Source organism: Dromaius novaehollandiae, chromosome 5, assembly GCF_036370855.1.
Source record: "Dromaius novaehollandiae isolate bDroNov1 chromosome 5, bDroNov1.hap1, whole genome shotgun sequence".
Classification (NCBI taxonomy): domain Eukaryota; kingdom Metazoa; phylum Chordata; class Aves; order Casuariiformes; family Dromaiidae; genus Dromaius; species Dromaius novaehollandiae.
The window spans coordinates 44,228,904-44,255,134 of NC_088102.1; the positions used below are offsets into that span (position 1 = coordinate 44,228,904).

General features: G+C 46.0%; 1 protein-coding gene and 1 long non-coding RNA gene across 2 annotated transcripts; one reads left to right on the forward strand and one right to left on the reverse strand.

Moving 5' to 3' along the window:
- The first annotated feature begins 141 nt into the window (after positions 1-141).
- On the forward strand, positions 142-22,437 carry CRY2 (cryptochrome circadian regulator 2). Its single transcript, XM_026107524.2, has 12 exons — positions 142-537; positions 2,184-2,292; positions 6,128-6,270; positions 13,392-13,576; positions 14,993-15,081; positions 16,127-16,267; positions 16,783-17,094; positions 18,180-18,331; positions 18,482-18,684; positions 19,196-19,282; positions 19,806-19,947; positions 20,443-22,437. Exons 1-11 carry the CDS (start codon positions 350-352, stop codon positions 19,943-19,945), a joined length of 1,749 nt encoding a protein of 582 aa, XP_025963309.1. The 5' UTR covers positions 142-349; the 3' UTR covers positions 19,946-19,947; positions 20,443-22,437.
- A 628-nt stretch (positions 22,438-23,065) lies between these two features.
- On the reverse strand, positions 23,066-25,505 carry LOC135328492 (uncharacterized). Its single transcript, XR_010389417.1, has 2 exons — positions 24,937-25,505; positions 23,066-23,337 (listed from the first exon to the last, which is right to left on the reverse strand). It is a non-coding gene; the product is annotated as an uncharacterized LOC135328492 (long non-coding RNA).
- Positions 25,506-26,231: the final 726 nt, after the last annotated feature.

Here is a 26,231-nt window from a genome sequence, read left to right on the forward strand (position 1 = left end):
CGGCCGCCTCACGCCCCCGGCTCCGCGGGGCCACCGCGGGGGGAGCGCACTGACAGCGGGCACTGCGGCCCGGCGGGATGAGCAGCCCCGGGGCGCCGACGGGCTGCCGCGCCGCGCCCGCTGGGGGGCGGCAGAGCGCAGCTCCGGAGGTTGGTGGGGCCACCGGCGCGGGCAGCGCCCCTTTAAGCGCTAGCCTCGCCCTCCGCCGCGATCTTCCCGTGGTGGCGGCGCTGCCGCGCACGCGGCGTCCCGCGCCGGGCGGCAGCAGCCAGTGAGCGCGGCGGGGGCGGCGGCGGCGGCAGCGGCAGCGGCAGCAGCAGCAGCAGCAGCAGCAGCAGCAGTAGCAGCGATGGCGGCTGCGGCCTCGGCGACGCCGCGCGGCCCGTGCCGCTCCGTGCACTGGTTCCGCCGCGGGCTGCGGCTCCACGACAACCCGGCGCTGCAGGCGGCGCTGCGGGACGCCGTGGCCCTGCGCTGCATCTACATCCTGGACCCCTGGTTCGCCGCCTCCTCCGCCGTGGGCATCAACCGCTGGCGGTGAGCGGGCCTGTCGCGACAGCGGGGGGTCGGGGCGGGGGGCCGCGCTCCCGCCCCCTCCGGTAACGGGGCAGCGCCCAGCCGCCCCCGTCGCGCGCCTCCCCCTCCTCTGCGAGGACGGGCGCCGCGCCTGCGGGTTCCGGGCCTTTCTGGAACCCCCGGCGGGATGGCGGAGGAGCCGTGAGCGCCCGGGAACCGCCACGGTGGGGGTGCTCGGGCTGCCGCGGCCTGTGCTGCCGCGTACGAAGCAGGCTTTCTCACGGGCAGCAGCAGGCGGGAATGCCCTTCGCGTGCTGCCGTTGTCGCTAGCCCCGTCCTCATGTAGAAGAGCGAAAACTGTAACTAACTAGCACCCTTAGCTGTTAGGCAAAAATGTGCTGAGTAAATACGTTATTTGTATTTATTGGAGGCTCCATTGTTTCCCAGGGGAAGCTTGGCTTCATTTTGCTCTTTTTTTCCCTGCAATTATTGGTTTTCTCAGGTCAGTGCTCTAAAGGCAAGTGTTTGTGTTTAACTTAACTTCCAGAAATTTATCATGTTGAAAAATTATTTATCACTTAACTGCGCAGCATATGGGTGAGCCAAATAATAGCAGCCCTTGCCTAACTTCCAGAACACCCTGGAGGGAAAGATGGTGTTGCTATTTAACAGATATATACTGAGCGGGGGGTGGAGGAGTGGTTTGTTCTGATGATCCAGACCTGATTCTGGCTCTGCTGTGCTGCTTGGCACGTCTTTCCTTGAAACCTTAGTCCCTTTCTCCTTCAAGATGTGCACAGGGGGCTGCGTCTGTCACAAAGCTTGCAATTCACATTATGAGCCATGCAGTTGAACAGAGAGGAAGTACCCAGATTGCAAGACAATAGCTCAGCTTTCCTATTAACTGTGCATGGTCTTCAGTTGATACTGCAGATACATCTTACAGGTCAGGCTGCAGAGCGGACATATAGGGGAGGAGGAGAGGCTGCAGACTCCATTAGGAAGGGTTCTGGGTTTGCAAGCACTGCTACATACCCTTGCAGAGATTAAAGTTTAGTTAAGGCTGGCATCATTCACAGTTATGGACAAAACAAAGGAAGCCAAGTTATAATGTAGATGGGGTTACATTGTGGTATGTCTGTGAAAGCAAAGATGATATGCCTGAAGTTGCACAGCACGATGTGAGATCAATAAGACACACTGTCAATAAAGTGCTTTTTGACAGCTTTGGGGTGGGAGGGAGTAGATAAATATCTTAGCATGCTCTCATCTGCATGGTGGAAGATAAATTTCAGTTCTGTTTGTAACTGTTCTAAGTATGGCTGTCATGTGGAGAGAGCAGCTGACAGGGGAGTATCAGCTCGAAGTGAGAACACAGGAAGGGCAGGGATTGCAAGAAGAAAATCCTGGAGAGCACTCTCATTTGGCTAAGCAGAACATGCATGTGAATGGCTGGGGACTGGCTGGTGCTGCAAAGTCTTAACAGTTAGTAGACAGACCAGGCATGAATAAGAACTCTTATTTTCTACATTTCTAGTCCTTCACCTTTTGTTTGGAGAACTGATCAGTGGTGCAGGTTAATTGGATTTCCATGTAAATCCTCTTCATTTGTCTTCTAGCTGTACCCAGTCTGACTGACCTGAACTGCTCTTGTTTATTCTCTGCAGATTCCTACTCCAATCCCTGGAAGACCTGGACAACAGTTTAAGGAAACTCAGCTCCCGCTTGTTTGTGGTACGAGGGCAGCCAACAGATGTCTTCCCAAGACTCTTTAAAGTAAGAGAATAAACTAATTTTCTGGAGCATAGTCAGGCAAAACTAATGTCCTGCTGTAAATGATATCCTTGTTTTCACTTCCTAATATCTGGTAGTTGTTGGAGATCCCTGGCTTCTCTTTAACTTCGCTACTATCCATAGTGGCCAGCTTAGGAGCCAGATACGCTCTTCACTCAGATTTCCACAGAAATTTAGTAGTAGGGAATAACCTAATATCAGAATGCTTGAGCTTTGCTTTTGGGACAGTGGCCTTCGCCTTTGTTTCTGCAAGTCAGGTTTCACTGGGTTGCACTGTAACCCACTGATTCCCCTGTATTGAGAGTTTCTTTTCTACTGGAAATTTTCTGTGTGCTGCTTCTACTCAAGAACACTGCCAGGTCTATACACCTTTACAGACATCTGAGAAAGCGTATTGATCTACACCTGAGCTGCAAATAAGGCTTTGTGTTATAATGTGAGAATTCAGAAGCTTTTATGTTAATTGTTCTTCCTTTCCTGCTTCCATTCAAGCCCTGCAGGTTTCTTGTTGCTGTTGTTTTGTTTTATTTTGCTGTTTTTTGGTCGGCTCAGTAGCAGAATGTAGCATGGGTCCAGGTATCTTGAAGATGTGCTGTTTAGGACTGTGGAATATGCCTTGGACCTCAGGGCCAAAGATGGATTAGTAGGATACATCTCTGAGGTGATATATCAGTGCTGCAGATTGGGAGAGAGAGGGCTGGCAAGAGGATCTCCTTGAATGTCAAGATTCCTCAAGCAGTAAAAGTCTCTGACTCATTCCTCTCTGTCCTGTTCTCAGATTATACTCATTGTTGTCTTTGAAGCCTTCTGACAGCTATTTTGCTAGAGTGACAAAGCTAAATGAAGAGAATATGGTTCACAATACTCTTATGGGTTGGATTTGTTGTGGAGAGTGTCTTACGTTATCTTACCTTATCTTATGTTTCATAGAACTGGTGTTCCCAAAGCCTGCTGTAGACCAGCTTCTGAGAGGGAGAGGTATACTTGGATCTATATGCTCCTGCAGTATACAGTCACAATACAATTTTCTCTGGAGAGGGGCGGTAAGTGGGAAGGGAATCAGATGATGCAGGTCAGAAGGTGCAACACTATTTATTTTGGCTCCTACGTGTTAACAAAGGACACAAATAACCTATTTACTGCTCTTAGCCTTTCTACAATCTGGGTTATTTTTATCTTTTGATCTGTAAATAAGTTCTGGCTATTTGTGGTCCATGCCCTTTCCTTATTTCTCTTCAAGGACTAGATATTCACAGGATAATTAAAACTCTGCAAGAGAAAAATACCTTTCTGTTCAAAGAACGGAAAGTAGTTGGCAGAGTCTGAATTTTGGAGAGATGATCGTGGAGTCAGCCAGACCTGCTTTTCACTGCGGACTGTTTTGCCTAGGCAGGTGTTGATGAATATCTTAGATGTGCTGTAACAGAGCTGAAGAGCATGTTCCTTATGCTACTACAAGGAGAACGTATGGTTTTCATGGGAATTCAGGCCCCTGCAGAGCTGCCATGCTGAACAGTGGGTGCTGGACAAATGAAAAATAGAGGGCCCTGTGATTATACTTGGAACTTATTGGGCCTGTTCTTGGACAAGCTTCATACATAGCTGGAGTGGCTGTAATCACAGCAAAGGTAAATGCCTATGAAGAACTTTGTAAATAGTGCAGGACAGCAGAACAGGACACCATTCATTTTTTCATTCTGTAATTAGAGTAATAGACAAAAAAGGCATTTACAAAATAAGAAAAAACTGTTGCCCTGTTCTATGGAAGAAGGTAAATGCCATTTACCTGTGGTTCCACCAAGTAGTGTCCACTGTCTTATAGCTGAGGAGTTTGGTTTTACTTTCTGCTTAAATCTCTGTAGACAATCACAGAGCTAAAGGCAATGAGTAACATGGATTTGGAAAGGAGAAGAGTTTGAGTGTAGAGTCTTGTCTGAAATGGCGTGCCTCATGGCTATAATGCACTGCAGGCAGCTCCCACAGAGAGGGCAGCTGTTGGAGCAGTATGCAAACAGCCCTGGTGCTCACGCTTTGCTGTCCTCTGTTGTGGAGAGTTACGTGATATGTGGTAAAGCAACAATTATGTCCCATCTAATTTCTGCTTGTGCTGCTAGCAGCAGGGGTATGTTGTTGCAGAGGTATTACTGTTGCAGGGTAGGGTAGTTGTGCTGTGCTTCCTATGTGCTAGTGTAGCGTATACAATGCTGTGCTTTTCAAAACTGCAGGAAATCTGCAGCAAACTACCTGAATTTGGTATTCTTATCCTGAAAAAGACACTTAGCCTTAAATGTATTTTTTCATTCCATTCTCTCCAAGCAGTAATACATGTTCTTCAAGACTAAACCTATCTCTTCCATGCACTCTAGCTGGTACTATTGTTCTTTTAAAGGAAAAGATTAACATGTATCTGTTAAATCACATTTTAGTAGGGGAGCAGACGAGGCCCTGCATCATGTTTGTGTAACTCCTGCTCTGACTTAGGGTTCTGTCATGTTTTTGTTTTGGAAAAGGAGTAGAGGACATCTCAGAAATGTACATTCAGTGATACACAACTGTTTTCATTCTCTCTTCTTCCATATAGTAATTGTAATATTGAATCTGAAAGAGTTTAGGAAGTAAAGGAGGCTTGTACAGTTGTTTTCTGCATCTAAATTCCCTTCCCTGTCTTTGGCATTCTTTTTAAACGGACTGCAATGAACTAGTCATATCTGTTCTTTGTATGTTATTTGTGTTTCTGATGCCTCAGGTCTGGTTCTGGGGTGGGTGAGACTGTCCTGTACGTACAGAGGTGACCTACACTGTTTCAGTTGGAGAATATGTTTCACATCTTAGTTGTGCGAAGGGTTTTTTTTATGTCTAGATTTTTTTGGCTGTGCTTGTCGAAGTGTTTGCTAAACAAACCTGTGGGCTGCAGCTCTGTTTGACAGATGTCTCAGGAGGGTCTCTGTGGAGACCATTAAACCTCCTCTTACAGGGTTCATTTTCTGAGGAAAACTAGGCCATAGACTTTGAGAGCAAACTGTGCTCTGGAAAAGCCTGCAAGAGGCTGAGAGCTATTTCATAAGGTCTATTCCATGTAATCTGTAAAAGACCTATTAAAGGTGTCAAGACACAAAATAGGTTCATAGCTTGACTAGGGTGAAAGAAATTCCTACCTTTGGGAAGTTAATCATTTAAATCAGAACTATAGTATCATCCTCTACTATTCTGAGAAGAAAGGTCCACTCATCCTTTGAGCCATCCAAGCCATCCTTTGTCCTGCATTTCGCACTGCCACGTTGCTTGCTGTTAGGGTTGGGTATTGATCCTCTATTATGTGTCAGCCTTAAAGACGCATTTCGGGGGGGAGGGAATTAGAGCTTACTCTTTTTACTTGATGATAGCCTCCACATAAAAACACAGTTTTTGAGCAGAACGTGTGTTGAAAGATTTCTCTGAAATGCTTTCTCTGCAAATGCTGGAAAAGAATGGGAGGTTTACTTTCAGACAATGTGGGAAACAAAACAGGATGCTTTTAAGGCTTAGTGACTGAGCTGTAATCTAAGAGGAAGGTTTATGGAGAACTGAAACCTCTTCCTGTGTGTTTTAAACCTGACTTATAGTTTGCATAGCAAATGCAGTGTTTGCTAGAGCTGCTGAAGTTGTTGATTCGTCAGTTATCTTGATTCCAAGCTGTTGTTCCTCACAGGATCTACAATATGTCTGAGCTCCCAGGACTTAATATCGACCAGAAGAATTTTCTGCCTTCCTCTTTAGCAATTGTACCCCTTGGAGAGCATCTTCTGTTTGACAGCTGTGTGTATTGTGTTTCTTGCAGGAATGGGGAGTTACTCGTCTCACCTTTGAATATGACTCGGAGCCATTTGGAAAGGAGAGAGATGCAGCTATTGTCAAACTGGCCAAGGAGGCTGGAGTGGAGGTGGTGATAGAAAACTCTCACACGCTGTACGACCTGGACAGGTACGGGGCGAGCAAGGGCAGAGGTGCTGCCCAGGCTAGGCTGGGATTGTTGTGTCTGGGAAGATTTCAGCCTCCTCGGTTGAGTCGACAGCTATGTGTTGCTCGCTGTCGTGCCCTGTGAGCCTGGATGGTGTCGACAAGGTTACGCTGTGAACTCACACTTTTGATTAGAGCACGTCAAAGTGCTGATAGTGACGTGAATGTAAGGAAAGGTGTTGCCTCAAGCTAATTAAACTCTGTACTTCAGTCATTTAAGTTACTCAGCTGTGTCCTATTGATTGCTGTCCTTGAGCTTGTTGTCACTGCATAGACTGCTTTTTTCCACTTCAGTGTAATAAAAATAGTTGAGCTGTTGTCTCAAACAGGTTATGAAGGCAGGTTTTTTAATTGATGGATGTGCCAGGACAGCTGTAAGAAACAGAACAAGGTTGACTGGGACAAATTTACCTTATTCTAAAACTTGAATACCTTGTCTTTGTTGTGTATTTGCTATGCAAGAGCCTTGCCTTTATTTTGAAACTAAAAAAAAAAAAATTCTCTTAAACAGTGGAGACATGTTTTCAGCCATGACTCTAAGATATGCTTGACTTCAGCCATGTTTCAATACAGCTCTTACAGGTTGCTTCTTTTTTGTTGTTGTTGTTTCTTTTTTTTTTTTTCCCCCTTTGGCTGATTTGTGCCAGGAATGTTAAAAGTAGCTTTTCTCCTGTAAGTCTGTTGTATCCATAATGTCCTGTGGGAATGAGCTTTGCAGCTTAGCACATGCTGTGCGCGAACGTTTGGGGTGAGAGGTGTTCTTCTTGAACCTGTCTCTTGGGTAGACACTGCTCTCTCATTTTTGTATTAGAAGAGACTGTGAACGCTTGTTTCTTCTTTACCTCTTCAGTGCCCCTCATCCTTCTTTGTGTCATCTTTGTCTCTTCCAGGCTGGAAAGTCATAGTTTATTTAAGTTTTGCAGGTGGAATCTGTTGTGTATCTCTTCTAATCTTTGTCACCTTTCTTTATGCTTCTGTCTATTTCTTGAGATGGAAAGTAGAGGTGAAAACTGTAGCTGGCATTCAAGATGTAGGAACACAACAGATTTATATAGTGCTGTAATGTTTTCTGTCTTCTCCTGTTAGTTACTAGCATTCTGTTGGTTTTTGAGCACTGCTAAACACTCAACTGATGTTTCTGGGCTTCCTTCCTGAATGGCCATAGCTAGTTGAGAGCCCATTACTATATAAGTAAATTTAAGATTGCAAAGCAGTGCGTGTGGAGAAACAACAGTACCAACACAGAAATTTATGTGATATTTTTCTCAGCTGGTCAGATGGTGTATAGGGAAGTTCTTCAACCGCCTTTCATTTTCATCTATCCCAAGTAGCTTACTATGTAAGTAAACTTCATCACCTTGCCCTTCATTGACCCTTTCCTGATAATTTTGGAATAATTTCAAGCAGCACAGGTCCTAACTCAGCTCTGTGTGGGATTTCTCCTTCTGTCAGAAAAATGTATTCCTACTCTTTCCTGTCACTCAACAAGAATCTTCTATCTGCAATGACTTTTCCCTTTATCACAAGTCATTTTGGTTTCTTCAAGAATTTTCAGTTGGCCACCTTGTCAGGTAGCTTTTGAAAATCCAGATCGAGTTTATCAACTGAATTTCCTTTGTCCCTGTGCCCAAAGATGGCTAAAAGATTTTTTTTTTTTTTTTTTTTTTTGAGGTACCAACTTGCCTTGACCCTCTGGTGTATTGTATCTACCCATACATTCCCTGATTCTAGTGTTATTTTTTACCAATTTGCCTAACACAAATACCAGGCTTTCTATTCTGTGGTCCCTCTGATGCTCCTGAAAGGCTTTATAAATCTGGAGTCATACTTGCTGTTTTCTAGTAGTATTGGATAGTTTTAAGGAAAGTGTTAAACGCAGCAGTAGTACTTTGGTCATTTCTTGATATCCTTTAAAAGTCCTGGGTGAATACTCTCTGGTCCTGGCAAGCTCTTACTGTTTTAGCATAGCTTCATTCTGTAGTATAACCTATTGACATCCCAGTCTGTGACATTTCCTGAGGTATTGCCTTGAAGAGATTTGGGGTGCCGATCTCCCTGAATACCTCCATAGTGAATACAGATGCAGAAAAAAAAAAAAAGCGCTGTTTTTCTGCTGTGATGTTGCGGTGTTTGCTTTCTTTCTGCCTTTTTCACCTCTTGGCTCTGTAGATATCCTAGAGTGTTTGGAAAGAGACTTTTCACCACTTACGCTTTTTTATTGTTGTTTGTTTCTCAAACCTTCATTTGGGCTGAGAGGTGCAAGAGGGAAGTGTTTTTTTGTTTTTGTTTTTTTTTGTTTTTACGTTTTTTCACATTTAACCTACCAAAGTTCCCGCCCCCCCCCCCCCACCGTTTTTGTTTGGCCTTCAGCTTTCTGAATGATTCTGCCTTCTGATGTCCTCACTGATGGTGTTCTTTAACTGCTTTGACTTTTGTGATTTTTCTAAAATCTTTTTTGATGGTTTACATGCGTTTGTTGATTTCTAATCCCCCCCCCCACACAGAGCATCTTCAAATAATTTCTGTGCTGGTTGTCTGCATTTTACCCTTTTGACTTCCTCTTCTTGCCTAGCAAGCTTCAGTAGCTATAGGCAAATCCCTTCTTGAAATAAAAGCTGTTATAGTTTTGTTGCTACTGCAAGGATACTAAATTGACAGAAGCCACAGTCATGGTTAGAGTTAGGCCGGTGATTAAATAACACTTTCAACTAGATGTTGCCTAGTGCCTAGGACAAAATTATGAATTGCCTCTCCTTCTTTTGGGTTCTTGATTAGTTGCTCCATGGAAATCATTTATGGCATCTAGAAAATTGTTGTTGCCAGGCCTTGGAGTGTGACATTTACCCAGTCTATGTGGAGGTAGTTGAAGTCTGCAGTTACTATGGTGTTTCCTGGTTCTTGGCCTCTCTGAGCTTTCTCAGTGGGTGGTAGCATATTTCTAATACTGTATTTCTCCTGAAAGTTTGTCGGACCAAGTATATTGCCCTACAGGCTTACTCTCCAGTCTTTAACTCAAGGCATGTGTCATCCCTATGCCCAGCCTACTTTTTCCTATATAATTTGTAATCCAGTGTTGGCATCTTACTTCTCATCTTCCTTTAACCAATTTTTCAATGAGACTGTCAGGCCTAGTTTTAAGCAAATAGTCTGATATTTCACTTCTACCTATGTGATTCCAGTAGTCTATCCCTCTTCCCCAGCAGTGTGTCCCTGCTACCATCAGCTGCAGCTCCTTTCCTAACATTTACAAAGAGCCTATTCAGTTAGCTTGTGAATTTGGCCACTTTTATGCCCGGTAGGAGGGTTGCAATGTGTTTCTCTCTGGCACTGCTGACACAGCTGTGTGATGATCAGAGCTTCTCCCCTCCCTCTGTCCCAAAACAAGGAAAGGGCTGTAGAAAAGACTACATCAGTGTTGGAAAATACTCCTAAAAAAATCTAAGAATTCCCAGTCAAGATTAGCGATGTTCAGATTCTAGAAGTCAGACAGAAAAGATAATCTTGAAGGTATCAGCTTAGCCTGCTCAAAGCCTTTACTTGACAATTATTCTGTCTGACAGCTTCCAGCTGACAACTTGTTTTGTCCCTTCTCTGGATCTGCCTGGTTTCCCTTCCTGAGGATCTAAATCCTCCGTAGTCTGCTTGCTGGCGGTCGGCATTGTGGTTTCTGTAATCCTGGGCAGCCTGGGTCATTGTGAGCTTGTTTTTGTAATATGCATCAAGAGATGTTTTACACTAAACATTCTAGCATATGGTTGAAATTATAATTAAATGCCTTTTAATAGGAGCGTGTACTGACTTAAAGGAACTAAGCACTGGGGAAGTTTGCACACCCTGGCAGTTCTGTAATGGATAGTTACTCTATACCAAAAACTGTTTTGTTTTCCATCTAAAAAGCTTCTGACCTCTCTGTTGAATCATATTACTCCTTTCTGTCTTGCATGGTGATTTAGCATCAGGTGTTTTCTCCTTGCACTGATACTTAGACTGTGATCGAGGAACTACATCTTTCACACACTTGTGTGTGTGATTCTGTGGCAGTGGAATAGTTCATCCGTTGTCCAGTGTCTGTTGTATGGCGTATCTGTAGGTTATCCTCCATCTCCTCTGTGAATCTGAAGAAAAGCTGCTTGTCTTAGGGGTGCACAGCCCTACACGAGCTCTCTGGAGAAAGGATTTAGATCAGAACAATTGTATAACCTGACAAAGGCTAACTAAATAGTATATGTGAATTGGTAGTCTGGTACGTCGTGGAACAGCCTGCTTGCCGAGTGTTGGCAGCCAGCTCTTCCGCACAGGAAAAAGCGGGTGGGAGCACATTTGGTCCTTTGACAGAATGGGGCCCTGTTATTTACAAGCTAGCTGAGATGTTGTGTTTCTGAGGAAAACAGCTTTCTCCAGACTGGTAACCATCCCACTGAGACACTGCCATGGAGGCTTGAGTCAGAACCTGATGCTTGTAGGGGTGCGCATTTGAAATACGCAAATACTGTGTCTGTCTTGGATGACTGTAGGATACCGTATAACCCTAGTAGTGCCAGAACTGTGTTTGGTCAGGTTTTGGTTGCTCTCCTTCTTGAGGTAAAATGTTATTGTGTGATAACCAAAAACATCTGGGCAGTGTCAGATAATGTTGGGCTGTATATCACTGTCACACATGTAGTCTGTGAATTGTGCTGGGGAAGATGGGATGAAACAGGAACATTAAATCCTGGGGAAGGTCCTGTTGTTGCTTTGTGGCCCAGTCTGCCTTGGGGTCAGTCCTGTGAGACTATACTGCCTGGGTTAGAAGGAAGCTAGGAAGAGGGAAAAGACCTGTGCCTATGGGGGCTCTGGCAGCTTCTGCAACCCCTTGTACCTAGGGCTGAACAACATCACAATACATGATGGTATTTGATATTTCTTTTCACGACAGTATTGTAAAAGGTTCAAATTTTGTTGCATGATGCCAGTGTCAAGTGTTGTAAAATGTGCAAGTTGTCCTAGTTCCATCTCTTGGGAAGATTTGTGTCCCAGATCCCATAACTGGCTGTTTAAGAGTTTAGGAGATGTAGTAGGTTATTTCACTCACGTTTATATTCTTGAGGATGCCAAATGAGAACACAGGCCTCCACCTGCAAGTCACAGCAATTTGGTCCAAATTACTGTCTGTTTGCAAAAACTTTAGCTGTGGATCTCAGACGTGATATAACACTGTGTATCTCAGAGTCCGGTGCAGCATAAGCAGATCTGTGGAAGAGGACTGAAAAAAGAGGTAGTGTTAAAGAAGCAGCTCCTTGTCCTGTCCCAAGCATCTCAGGGCAAACACTGTGCAGCTCTGTCACGTTTTAGTCTTGGGATACTGAACTCCTTTGAAAACACACAAGCCTATCTCAGGTCCTTGCTGTAACTGAAAAGGCCTCATTTTCCTCCTGGCAGCAATGATGATCTTTCAGCAGTCCTTGTGAACTGATGGTCTTGTTTGAGGTCCCAGTGTTCAGAGCAAGCAGCAGGGAAGTTTTGGTGGGTAGTATTCATGAGAGTTCATGGTCTCTTAGCATCCCTGGTATAGTACATAGAGACAGCCAGCCAAAAAACATCTGTGAAAGTGCAGGAGATGCTCTCTGGTTTGAAGAAACAGGACAGAACATGTTCCCTGTAGGGGTCCCCTCAATACCTTTGCTTGGAAGAGTGGAAGAGGGTGCTGAGCCACACAGTGATCATGTTTAAAGTCTTGCACTAAACTTACTGTTCTTTGCATACCCTGATGACCCTCCTTACCCTGCTCATTAGTGTCTTTTTCTCCAAATATGTACCGTTTATTACATAGAAAAATGAGAGGAAACTACAGGAGGCTTCATTTGAAATCTCTTTAATCTTTGCAACTGTGCTGCCTCTTTTAAAGGTTCCCTTTTTCTCTGCTCATAGTGTGTAGGTGGCCTGGGCTCCTGGTTCACACATGGCCTACATGGAAGCGGCAGCAGCAGGGACGTGCAGGGCAGGGCACAGCTTCCCACTTTGCTGTTGCTATGTTGAGCAGGGAAGCTAGGTCACTATAGAGCACACGTGAGGAATGGCTTGAGGAAGGCCGTGGGCCAGCATGTCGCTCCTCCTTTCTACACGTGCAGTTACTGGGGGAAGGGGAGGCACATGGCTCCTGCTGAAATGCTCCACGTCTGCTGAAACACTTGGCTTTAAGCCCAGCCCCTTGCATAAGCTGTTGACTAATGGGTGGGGAAGGCTGCTCTGCTGCAGCTCATGTGTGAGCTGTGAGGTTGGCTGCCTCAACTTTATGTAATGCTGGCGATCCCCATGCTGTCTGCTTTGCTGTTAACTCCTTCCCCTCCCTGCAGGAGCTCAGGCCAAAACATGGAGAAACCTACCTTGGCCAGGAGGTTTCTCTGAGGCTTCTGTGCTCGGTGTCCCAAGGAAGATAAGACTGTGTGGTCCTAGTAGGCTGTGGATACTTAGTGACGTAGAGGAGAGGGGAACTGTGACTGTCTTGCTGCCTTTTCCCTGGCGTGATCTGGCAGGTCTGCTCGTGACTTTACAGGGTTGGGGAGGAAGGAGGATTTCTCTAAGCACAAGGAGGGAGAGGAATGATGCAAACAAGGATTCGTCTCATCTGAGATTGGTGGAGGAGGGGTCGGTAATGCAGTGAGACCTCTTGTGTTGGGAGGGAAGAAAGTAAGGACAGAGGCAGGTTAGGATATCTCAAGGGGTGGGGAGGAGCAGATGCAGGTCTGGGATTTGTCATCCTGGGGAGACAGGGAGCAATCAGATTGAGGTTTCATACAGGGGATTGATATGAAGAGCTCTGGGAGAGACATGATGCTAATCCTGATTCAGCTGTAGTTGTTTTGTTGTATTTTCCATGGAAATGGATTAGTATGCAGTTGGGATTTTTTTTCTTGTGTGTTCATTTTTTTGGATATCCCTTTGAGGGGCACATCAGGAGGAACCTAGATCTGTACAGGATATCTGTACCAAAAGTGAAAGGCTGTTCTGAGCTGAGGTAGCAGGGTGCAGTTTAGCTGTTATTCCATTGTCTCTTCTGTGGGAGCAAGACTGTGTTGTAAATGTCATCTCGTTTATTTTATCTCCAGAATAATTGAGCTGAATGGCCACAAACCACCCCTCACCTACAAGCGCTTTCAGGCCATCATTAGCCGTATGGAGCTCCCAAAGAAGCCAGTGAGCAGCATAATAAGCCAGCAGATGGCAACGTGTAAAGTGGACATACAGGAGAACCATGACGATGTGTATGGAGTCCCGTCCCTGGAGGAGCTGGGTATGTGTTTAGAGTGAAGGCAAGGGTTAACTGCCAGCAGAAACGGGTTCCACTGAAACGTGTTTCTGAATGGTTGGCATGCACCCAGGACAGCTCCAGTGTTCTCATCTGACCTGGGTTGCCCCTAGCTGTGGAAGCAGCATTTGATTGTTAGAGAGTGCTGGAGTTTGTGAAAACAGACTGCTTCCCCTTGTGCCACAGTCATACAGAGGGCAGCATCCCCTTTAGCATTGCTCTGAAATGCTCTGTATCTGTCCTAGTGTTCTCGCTGCTATTCTGAACATGTAACCACTGTTACCAGTGTCTCATGTCCACACCAGCTGCTTTCTTCCTATTACTGTCTCTGGCAGGTTGTGTAATAGACCTGAAGAGCTGAGCTAACCATGTGCCAGTTTCAGATCACTTCACTCACTTGCTTCCAAGCAGCACCAATTTGGGAGCTTAATGAGACAGAAGATACTACTGAAACTACTTTCATCCATCCTGCTATGCCTTTTAGTTCTTGGGAAGTCGGGGTTTGTTTCCTCCTTCCTAGATACTTTTGTATTTTTTTTCTTGGAGAAGGAGGATGAATAGAGTGGTGCAACGTGAAGAATTTGAGGCCTATATCAAGGGTCTGAATTTAAATACAAGGAAATCAAGGGTTAATGCAAAATATTGTCTGTGTGCATGTGATGCTGGAGGCTTGATGCCAGTCTCCTAGGAGTATCACCTTGGCACCTTGAGGCACAATTTAAGCAGTCATGGAAAAGGAGGGCTTCACAACAGGAGTACCTGAGGGCTGCAGTTCTTGGTAGATCATCTTTCCTTGTCTGACCTAATGCAAGACTGCATGCAACCTTACAGTGCTCTGCTTGCTGCCAGGGGAGGCTCTGCTATGAGCCTAGAGCAGTGCAGGGAAATTGCACTGTTGCTTCCTGGGTTGCATTGGTTCTGGAAACTAACAAAATGTAGCTCTTCAGCACTATTCCAGCACCTTTCCCAGCACCATGTGTCGGAAGAACAGGAGCCTCAGCAGGCTCTCTAGTGAGCTGCTGGTAGCTGTGGCAGGGTATTTTGTAAGCCAAACCTGTGGGGCAGATGTCCCCTCTGCCAGCTGTTCTGGCCCTTGGAGCAGAGCCCTGTGGGTAATACTAATTCACAAGGGTGCCAGTGTGTGAGCAATAGGGGAAGTCCTCAAAAGGCTGCCTGAAGCATTGCAGGGACAGGCTCTTGTACTGCAGTGTCATGAACAGGCCTTCCTCATGCTCCAAATGATTTGCTTGCTGTAGAAAGAATAGAGCAGCAAGCAAGCCATGTTAGGCAACTCAACTAAATACTACAGTATTCAGCATGTCTTGCTGTTACTCCTGCTTAATTTCATCTGTTCCTTTTGTCTAGAATTGGCTTCAAATCATACCAAATTCTTTCCCTCAGGATTCCCCACAGATGGCCTTGCCCCTGCAGTTTGGCAAGGAGGGGAGACAGAAGCCTTGGCACGGCTGGATAAACATTTGGAAAGAAAGGTAACCCGTGTTATTCAAGTGGTTGTTCCTGCAGGCAGTGGCCCTAAGTGAAAAATGTTAAGCATTGGCCATTGCCCTCTTTTCTTGCTTTTTCTAGCAGCAATTGCACCATTCACCTGCAGCAGGGGAATTTCATACTGATGCTGTACTCCTGATCTTGGGTTGTATATAGAGCAGGGAACTCCACTTCTGGGCTACACCAAACCCAGAGCAGAGCTGTGTGTTAAGTATGCTGTTGTGAGAAGCACATGGGACACCTTTTCCTTGCTATTTCTCCTTCCATTTCCCTTGGAGTGCAAACTTGGAGAATCTGCTGTAAAGTTGCTCAGTCCATGCTGCACGCTGCATGCCATCTCCTCTTGTCTGTGTGAGGTATTAGTAGGGGTATGCACTCATAAAAGAATGCCTTCCCATTGTACGTCTGTCTTATGCTGTCTCACTAATTGGTATTCCTGTAGCCCCTTGCTGAAATACCCAGATCCCTTCTATGGTCCTCGTGCTTTTCATCATAGTGTGCGTGAGGCAAACTATTAAAGTAATGAAAGGTCTCCCAGGTGGAGAGGTATGGCTCACCTTTAAGCTGTTTGTGTCTTTTTAATGCAAGATGGCTTGGTGACAGGTGTAGAACTCAAAGTATAAATTCTGGTGCTGAAGAAAGAATAAATCTTCAACATCAACTTACACAACAAGCAGCTCTGAACTTCCTCCGATTATCTCATTCCACACACTAAACAAGACAGGCATACTTGGACATAACTGCATTAGCATGTGTCCCTAAGAGATCTCAGGGTTACTAGCTGAGGCATGCAGTGCAAATTTAGTCCTTTTCTGGGCCAAAATGACTAACTGGCTCAGATCCTTGTGGAGCAAGTGTTTTGCATTCCTTGAGTTGGGGTGTGGGGATTGGAATTGCCCACTGGAGATCTCCCCCAGCAGTGGTTGGAAGTGAATAGAAGAGATGTGAGTGACCTCACCACCTTCAAAGAGGCCTGTTCATAGCAGTGTCTGACAGGTTTGATTTTCTTTGCCTCCTGAATGTGTCTAGGCATGGGTTGCAAATTATGAAAGACCAAGGATGAATGCCAATTCTTTGCTGGCCAGCCCTACAGGACTGAGTCCCTACCTGCGTTTTGGCTGCTTGTCCTGCCGCTTATTTTACTATCGTCTCTGGGAGCTGTATAAGAAGGTAAGACAAAAGGAAATCCAGAAGTGTTCATCTGGAGAGCAGGCTGGTGTTGAGCACAGCAGGATTTTGGCTCCTGGAGAGTGTACCAGAACAGCTGCAGAAGTTGCTGTTGCCTACTTTGTGTCTGACCCTTGAGCAAAGCTTGTTGCTGCTATGGAAGAGGCTCTTGGGTGAGAAAAAGTGATTCTCCTGTATGTAGTTGAGCAGAGTGTCATTCTGCTGATCCTATTCTTTAGCCTGGACTCCTGGGTCATCAGCTATGTAGAGCTTTTTATTGTTAGTTGTTATTGGTGGTTCAGATTGCTTTTGTTGTACTGAATGAACTAAAACTCATGAGCTAACTTTACCAGCTGGGGTTTCTGGTAAAGTATGAACTGAAATTGAACTCCTTTATGGCAGCTGCCAGTAACTGACTTGATGGGAATCATGCGTACAAATGTATGGATGGCTTACAGCTCAGCTTAATGAAGCCAGTCCTCCCCTCTCTGTGAATACCCTTGTTCCCTCCTCCACAGGTGAAACGCAACAGCACGCCCCCCCTCTCTCTGTATGGACAGCTCCTGTGGCGGGAATTTTTTTACACAGCAGCCACCAACAACCCTAAGTTTGATCGCATGGAGGGGAACCCCATCTGCATCCAGATCCCATGGGACAGGAACCCTGAAGCCTTGGCAAAGTGGGCAGAGGGCAAGACAGGCTTCCCTTGGATTGATGCAATCATGACCCAACTGAGACAGGAAGGGTGGATCCACCATCTGGCCAGGCACGCTGTGGCCTGCTTCCTGACCAGGGGCGACCTCTGGATCAGCTGGGAGTCGGGAGTCAGGGTGAGTCTGGCATTTCCAGAGGCTTGCAGGAGACCATAAGGAAAACAATCTCCCTGGCACTCCCTGCAAGGATGGGAACACAGGTATGGCTTTCGCTTGGCAAGTAGAAGTTCTGTGGAAGAAGATTTGCTAGTGGGCTCTTGGCCTGCCAGCAGCCTGACTTCTTGCTGCTTCTGCCATGAGGGCTCCGAAAGTAAAGAGAGTCTCCAGTAACCCCTAAGTAAAAATTAGTGGGACCCACTGGTAAATATGGGCTGTGGTTTGGGGGGGCTTTGTTTTGGGTTTTTTTGTGTAAAAGTGCTCTCAGTCCATTTATTTTTTTTGCAAGTTCCATGGCTCTTTATAATTGGACCTTTCTCCTCATTGTATAATCCATCACCGTGCTGGTCAGGGAAGGCTCCATGACTGAAATCTGAGTCTAGAGTCTCTCAAGGAAAGAGGTAAAAGACCCACCTTTTGGGACATTTGAAGGGTCGGACAGCTTGAAACTACAGACAGCTTGAAACTATCAGGTATACATAAGACCTATGCAAAAAAAAACAGAAGCAGAGGCATTTTCTTACAAAGCTGAAAGTGTATCTTAGGATCGAATGTTAAAAGCACAACTTCCACGCATGGATGCGAATATTCCGCTGAAACCTGGCTGCTTCTCAGGATATGGGCAGTGAGCTCTGGGACCCCCAGAGGGGCTTTTCCTTCTTGTTTGGTCCTTGTTCTTTTGTGCAGCATCTGTCAGCTTTCCAGGGTCAGTGCTTTGCACTTTTTGGGTCTCCCAGGTTAGGATCAATACTCAAGGATTGATGTAACACTAAGCAGTGATTTAGTCTGTAGCTGCATGAGACATTAGCCAGCATTTTGTCAGTGTGAGCAGACAGTGCCTCCCTATGTGGAAAATGTCACGAAGCAGGATATATTGACCAGCTGGCTGGCTTCAGCCAGCAGATCGCCTCTTTGTTGCTCTTCTGCTTCCTAGGAGCTGTTCTCAGACAGCTCGATGCCTGCCATCTGGAATATCTTCTTGGTTCCTCCTTCTCCAGACGGGAATTTGTGGCAGCTCTCACTGCCTTTTCTTCCAATTGCTGCAGGTATTTGATGAGCTGTTGCTGGATGCAGATTTCAGTGTAAATGCAGGCAGCTGGATGTGGCTTTCGTGCAGTGCGTTCTTCCAGCAGTTCTTCCACTGTTACTGCCCTGTGGGCTTTGGACGTCGCACAGACCCCAGTGGTGACTACGTTAAGTAAGTAATGTGACTGGAGCTTCCTTCTTGCTTGATCTCCAAGCTGAAGTTGTTCGGTACCTGGCAGGTGCATGGCACTTCCTGTGCATTGTGAACCCTGCGTTGCTGCTCTGTAAGTGATGTTTGTGCATTGTTTTACTTGCGCCATAGGCGGTATCTGCCCAAGCTAAAGGGCTTCCCTTCACGGTATATCTACGAACCCTGGAATGCCCCAGAGTCTGTGCAGAAGGCAGCCAAGTGCATCATTGGGGTGGACTACCCCAAACCCATGGTGAACCATGCAGAAACCAGCCGGCTGAACATTGAACGCATGAAGCAGATCTACCAGCAGCTGTCACGCTATAGGGGACTGTGTAAGTACCAACATCTGTATGACACTGACCTTAGCAGGAGACAAGATGCTGGGAGGAGGGTCATGATGTAAAATACATAGCACCTGTGTCCCCGGCCAGTCCTTGCAAGAGGAAGGAGTCCATGTTGAAAGCTGTTTTGAGTCTGTGTTTCCAGGGAAGCCAAGCTAAGAGCTCAGTGTAGAAGTGGGATTTGATTAGTCTTTTGAGAGCTGGTGATGACACAAGGTCCTGTTTAATCCCTGTGCCACCAGGCACCAGCCCATTCTTCACTTTGAAAAAACTGGGCAGAGTATCCTGAATGAACCTGCTGCTAGATCATGGTGCCTGTGGCCAGCACTGGCTGAGCAGAGCTCTGAACTCATCCTGGTCATTGGGAATATGGATGTACTGATTGTGTACTGATAGTGTTGATGATTACTAGGTGTTTTATGGGAAGGGCTCTTGTTCTCTCCTCCTACCCCTGCCAAGTTCCCTGTTTCTCAGTTGTGATCGTCTTGCTTTCCTCTTCTAGGCTTATTGGCATCAGTCCCGTGTGTGGAAGATCTCAGTGGCCAAGTTGCAGACCCAGCTTTAGGGCACAGCAGCAGTACAAGTACAGGTGATTTGGAGCTATTTACATACTTCTGAGATAGTTTCATGGGGACTTGAAGGCTGTGGGCAGGAAAGTAAAATTCTCTTCTAATGAGAAGAGGATGTGTAGCTAGGAAAACAGATCATACTCACCTTACTTTAGGCTTTCTGCAGAACTCTGCAGTGAGCCTTCATTCCTAAAAGAGCTGCAGAATAGGAATTCACTAAAATTAATCTTTAATGGCCTGTTTGGGATCCTATACAACCACTTAATGGAGCAGTGCAGAACACTATAGAGCTAAATAGATACAATTAAGCTGTTGCCCTGCAAAGGAGAGCATCTTTGGTTTGTTCTGGAGGTATTAGTTTTTCTGCTTTTAATGAAATTTGTCAAAAGTGAACTCTCAAGGAGGCTGTGACAACATCTCCCAGTGCTTGTACAGTGTAGTTCTCCTGTCCCCCAACTCTGTGGCACATTAGAAACCCAGAGTGTACCTGTGAGGAGATCTAAGGCTGGAGGAAAAGTTGCAATGACTTTTCTTCCTATACAGTGATGAGACTACCACAATCTGACCAGACTTCTCCAAAGCGCAAGCATGAGGGAGCAGAAGAGCTGTGCACTGAAGAACTGCACAAAAGAGCCAAAGTGGGAGGTCTCCCTGCTCCAGAGATCCCTGGCAAGAGCCTGTGACTGTGAGTAGTCCCTGGCATGGTTTGGCTCAAACCATCTTGTTTTGACAGTTTGCAAGGGCCAATCTTAATTTTGAATTTTAAGGAATAAAATTGATTTGCTTGGGGAGGGCATGGATCCTGACTGTAGTTTCATAGCTCTGTAATTTGCCAGTGACTCTGCCTTCTGGTTGTTCTGGATTTGCTTGATAAGCTGTTTAACCCATAGTACAGCAGAGAGTGGTACTTTATTGCTAAAGCAATTACAAAGCAGTTATTCTTGGATTTGCTCCTGAAAGGTTTCTTCCTCTTCTATAGAATGGGGTTGCAGCCAGCTTTGCCCATGTGACGGGGGTACAGGGTGGAGGAGGGGAGCTGGGAGGTGGCTGCTGTTCCTAATCATCTGCCTGAAATGCTCCACATCGCAGTAGGGAAGGAGCTGGCCATATGTTCTGCCAGCTCCCTTTTCACTCTGAGGGGGGAACCAAGGCAAACTCTCTTTTCTCCTTTTTCCTGCAGCTCACAAGTGAAGAGCAAGTGCTGAAGAGGTGACGAGAAGAGTAGGGACTGTTGCCACAGAGGGCCTGGAACTTGAGATCCGCAACGGAAAACCTGGGGTGTCTCATGTAAATGTGTAATTCCACTAGCTGCCACAAAAGGGCACTGTATCACTTGTGCTTGGGGATATTTAGCTTTCTGGCCTCCGAAGAGCCAAATGTCTCTTCTCAGCCAAGCTCAAAACCTGCCTGCATGTAAGGGGGCAAGAGCTTTCTACTAATTTGTTCACTTCCAGGTGTATCTTTCTTTTCGGACAATGGATCAGTGCATGTAACTTTATGCATTGATAGGGAGCTGCATCTCAGAAGTAGTGAATGTCCATTCTCACTACTGGTACTAGGCAGTGAGGTGGGCCAAGGTTAATTCAAATTATAGTAGGAGTTGAGAAGGAAGCTGCTAGAGTATCAAGAGTAGTGCCCATCTACAAGAGAACAGGAAAATGTCAATGTTTGTTAAGCTAGGCTGGCAGGGATATAAATGCTTTCTGAATACATCAACGTGGTACATGTGTGAGATGGAAAAGAAATGAAGGGCAATTGTACCAAACGAATGAAGTGATGTGAACTGCCTTTGCACTTGAAAGGCACTTAAAACTTTGCAGTAGTGAGATTCTTCTGCAGGGAAGTTGAGCCATAGTGCTGTTGCCTGGAACAGGCAGCTTGAGAGCAGCTTGATACCTTGGGGGAGAGAGAGTCAGAGAAGGAGAATTATTTGGAGAATAAGACCATGGCTTGATATGATTAAAGCAGTCTCTGAGAAACTTGCTGCTCCAAATAGCAGAGGGAGCTATACTTGGTGGAAGGAATAGTCCTGGGATCTGGAGTCTACTGGATTTCCTTCTCTGAGCAATAGCTCTTTCAAATGGAGTTACCAGTGTCTGGTGTGTAGCCTGTGGAGTGTCTAGTACTGACGGAGGATGGGTTACACAGCAGCTTCTTGAAGTGAGTCTTCCTTGGACTCTGTCCATTGTCTGTTCTGTGTGGATGTTTGCTCCCTCCTGTATTAGCATCTGTGTGTTGAGTTTGTACACAGTATAATCCCAAAATCTCATACCCTGTGCACCGCTCCTTCCTGTTCACGCTCACATCAGTGTTTTGTAGTCTAGCAGGACAGCCATGTAGTTTTCTAGGCTCTTAACCATACATTCCTTGGCCTTGTCCTGTTACAGGATGTCATTTCAGCACAGTGCTGGCAGAGTGACTCTCCTTGCCTTCCCACCTGAGAGGGCAAGGGAGAGCAGTCCTGTAGAAGAGCCTCTGTTTCAACATTATTTCAAGTAATTAATCCCATGCAGTGGGCTGCTGTTGGCACTGTTTTCATTTGCTGTGCAAAACTCTTCATCCCCACCTGGCACAGATAGTGTGGGGCTATGTGTAAGCTTTCTCAGCTAATGGCTTGGGGAGCACAGGATTTGTCTCCCACTCTGACTGGGATAGTCAGATTCAGTTTTGGAGCCCATCTTTGAACCCAGAACACTGGGGTTACAAACAGGAACTCACTCAGAGGGCTGGAGGAGGTGGAGTAGTTGAACTGTGTCCAAGAGTTAATTTATTTAATAGCTGAATAACTTTTCCTTCCCACTCATCTCCCTAGGGCATTGACCCTAGATTCCCTTTCTGAGGGAAATCCATTGGCCAGAGTGTCTGAGTAAACAAGAGTCACTCTTCCTTCTTCACTTTCTTCTAAGCTACTATTCATAGAGTCTCCCTGGTGAATAACACAGTAATCAGTATTGCTTGGGTTTTGTCTCTTTCAGTCTGAATCCAGACCTTACTCCCACTGTCTGAGGGCAGAAAGGTATAAGGGAGAGACCCCCTGTCTTCTGCTGCAGGGGGAAGACATGCACTTTGTACACTTAAATTACAGAAACTTGACTTCTGTCATTTGGAAAGTTTCATGCTTAGGCAATGGTCTGTAAATATGACATTAGTTTTTTTATAAATGTCTTTAACCCTTTCTGCTGTGGTCCGAATTACTTTATTTGGTAAGTGGAGTATTAGAGCTGGATCCATGGGGGTAAAGGGTCAAGGGAAAAGAAGGCAAAATCTCCTAAGTGATCTCTGGGAAGGCTTTGTGGATAAGGGGGAATCCTGTTTGCAGGTTTTCTGTCAGCTCCTGTGGTGTGAATGGTGGCAGCTGGAATGGCCACAGTTCAGGTAATAGAGCTGAAAAGGGCACAGAGAAACACGCAAAGAATGATCAAGATGTGGAATAACTTCCATACAGAAACTTATTAAATAGGTTGGGATTCATCCATTCTGTTATCTTTTCCCATTTGAAATGATAAAGATGTGTGACACTGACAGGTGGAATAGGGAATGATTATTCACTGTTTCTATAGTGTTTAGGTTTAGGGGTATTCAGTTAAACTACCAGATGGCAGGCTCAAAACAGATGAGTATAGCATGTCTGCAGCTTCCTCTACATGGACTTTTTTGTGTCAGGCTCTTAATATATTGTGGGTATGAACAGTTTTCCTGGATTCAAAAGGCTTGACAGGTTCATGGGGAAAGAAAAAGCCATTAATAACCATTAGCAAAAATACAATCTTTGTTTCAGGAAGGAGCAGAGGATTGCTGGAGGCTGAGATATACAAAGGATGCATCATCAAATGCATGCCCCTTTGAGGTTTTTAATGTTTTCTGAGATAACAGCTATTTTCTGTGGCTGAGGGATACAGGGCTGGAAGGTTATCTGGTCCGACCTGGTACAGGCATCCCCAAAGGGTGAAATTCTTATGTGGGAGGAGAAAGCAGCTTGTTTTTGATGCTGAGAGAGTAGTGGCCCTTAGGACTCCCTTGCAGAGGATGTTCCATGGGCTGGTATGGAGACCTCTTTTCACTGAGAGGGTCAACACTGGAGCAGAGAAATGTGACACAGCTGTGAACATTGATATAAATGGGCCTTCTGTTTTCTCTTGCAACTCTTCAGCTAAGCCATGAAGTGATACTAAATACACCATCTCAAGCAGCCTAGTAACTAGCTAGGACACAGTTGAAGCGATCTTCTGTTTCTGCATTATGCCATTTTCCTCAGTGCTCCTTTGTAGACCTGGTTCCTGAAACTTTTTATCTTTGGAGAATGACATGAGGTATATTATTTTCTCAGTAACCAGCAAACTTTTAGCAAACAAACTGAAATGCAAGTGGCTGCACATTTCCTCCAGGTTTGGCAGTAGGGCTGATCTAGAACAGAAGTGCTAGACCCTTAGCCCTTAGTTATGTTCAGTTAGTACCAGTCTGAACACCAGCTATGCAATTATTACAAACAATCCAGACAATGACAAGATGCAATTCTAAAACATCTTTGTATCTATAAGCATTTAAAATTCAGAGGCTAAGTGGTTGGGAATGTTTGAGAGTGAAAAGACTTTTGGAAGATGCAAATTAGGTTGTTTCAAAGAGGCGTTGGTGATAAAAGGACAGGACTGTCTACGACGAGTGCAGTGCATACAGAACACTGGTTAACTGAGTGAGGCTATGGTCAATGTTTATGCTAGTGCTGAATTGTTCTTCACTGTCTCCACGAGCAAGGGCCTCATGGGCTTGAGGAAATACTATTTCAATTCTTAAAGTACCTTGTAAATGACAAACCCCTTTTGAAAACTGCAGCGTGTGCATTGGAAGACGAAGAGCCAATACAACAAACTCAGTAGTTCAAAAGCTGCTCAGTGGGTAGTAAAGTAACTTGGACCTGCGGAGGTCAGTTCAGGAGCTGCGGCTTGGATTTCTGGTAGAGGCTGAGTGATTGTGTGCTCCAAGTGCTGGTGGTTATGGAAATTCTCTTCTCTCATCTCTCTTTTCCACCAAGACATAGCTGGGAGTATGCGCGCACACACCACACACTCCTCACTGGGGCAGAGGGGGGATCTGGAGCACTGAGAAGGAAGGAAGGAGTAGGCTGCTGATTTGGTACAATAACTACATTGAGGGAGAGAGGGAATACCTTGTATTAGACCAGATGGTTTAACTGTGGGAGAGAAGCAGACAGTCCTCTCTCAGCACATAACCGTTTCTCAGGCTAAAAACAAGTGCTCTGAACTGAATCTGGTGGTTAATCAGACAATTTGAAAGAAAAGACAACATTCTTTGTGGGCAGAGGTGTAGGTTAGGGCAGAAGTATAGAGTCTGTACTTTGCAGGACATGTACACATGTGTTGCTGGGAACATGGAGGGGTTATACAGGGTCTACGAAAAATCAGGATGACTAAAACACCTATTTCTATCAAGTCGCCAATTTTCAGTAGTTAGACATCCTAGCCAAAGCCTGTGGCCTCAAATGAGCTGACTGCACATCACAGGTGCATCAGATTGTTTTACTTAGTGTCCAAGTGTTAGGTGTGATCTAACAATCTTCCCTAGGGAACAGTTCTTTGGGGTTTTGTTTCGGTTTTTATTTTACTCCCCTTACAGTGAACCTACATGGGAGGATCAGCTCATTCTCATATTCCCATACCTTGGCCAGCCAGTGCATTCCCATTGCAGATAAGGCAGCCTGCCTGGCTCCGCAGGGCAGCTGGATGGGGTTTCCCCAATGCAGAGGGTCTGAGGGCAGCGAGCAGGTCACATCAGCAGCAACATCCAGGTAAGTGAGGTTGGGTGCAGACAGGCATTAGAGGGGCATCCAAGGCAAAAACAAAAGGTTGTTAATAACTTTACTATTCCAGATCATACTCAGCTGCAAATGTGCTGCATGCTTTTCCACAGCAGTATAGGCCACTATGAGGGAAAAAAACTATCTCATGTTGTCCCTTGAAGTATTTGTCCTATGGCTGGCAGCTGCAGCAAGGGGGACTTGGGGGAAGCCATGGTGTGCCCCAGGGGGCATGAGGCTTGCTGCGGCAGTTGCCATGTGGAGGGTAGCACAGCCAATGCTGCTCTGTCTTAGTGAGGGAGCCTGCTAGGAAATAAGGGGCAATGTTGAGGGACTAATTTGGTATGAGATGCATGACTATCAGGGCTGGGTACAGCTGTCTGTTCCCAATGTCCAGGGATTCCTTAAGGAGGATTGTCACAATCTATTTCATGTCCTGGGGCCTTCAATAAGGCATGTATCTTTGGCCCTTGGGCCCAGCAGCCTTCTTCATCTGCTGACAGCTGAAGCAGAGACCTCAGTCATGGTCCTTTCTCAAGGAGAAGCATGGTGCAAGGGGGCACAGTCATCCCTGGGAGAAGATAATCCCTCCAAAGGAGAGTCGCTGGGAGAGTGGACCACTTCTACCACAGCAAGAGACTTTCTGCTGGGAGAGGGCCTGGCCTGAGGTGAGAGTGGTGTTGCTGTGTGCATAGCAGGGAAAAAGCACCCTCCGAAGCCCCTGCCTTGATTGCCAGGGGTGCGCAGGAGACAGAGCTGTAAGACAGGGTCACTTGCTCTCTGCATGCTCCACGTACCGTGGCAGGCCTGAGGAGCTGATGCTGTGTGGGCCCAGCTAAGGAAGGAGCAAGGCTGTAGTCCTCTCCAGATGACTATGTCCCACCAGCTGGGTCAACCAGTGACAAGCCACTAGAGGTCCTGCATAGCTTGGAAGCTAGATTTAGCCTCTGCTGTGCTGCTAGTCTAGAAGGAAGCTACGCTTCCCAGCACAGGCACCTTACTGCTCTCACCACAGGCAATGGGCTCTACTATGCACACAGGGAGATGGATGTGAATGGTACTGGTGCAGCTAGGAAGGCTAAAATGGGTCTACTGCTAGCCTGGCCTCGTGTCTGGACTGAGTGTGGGCGGAGTGTACTTCACTTCCTAAAGAGAGG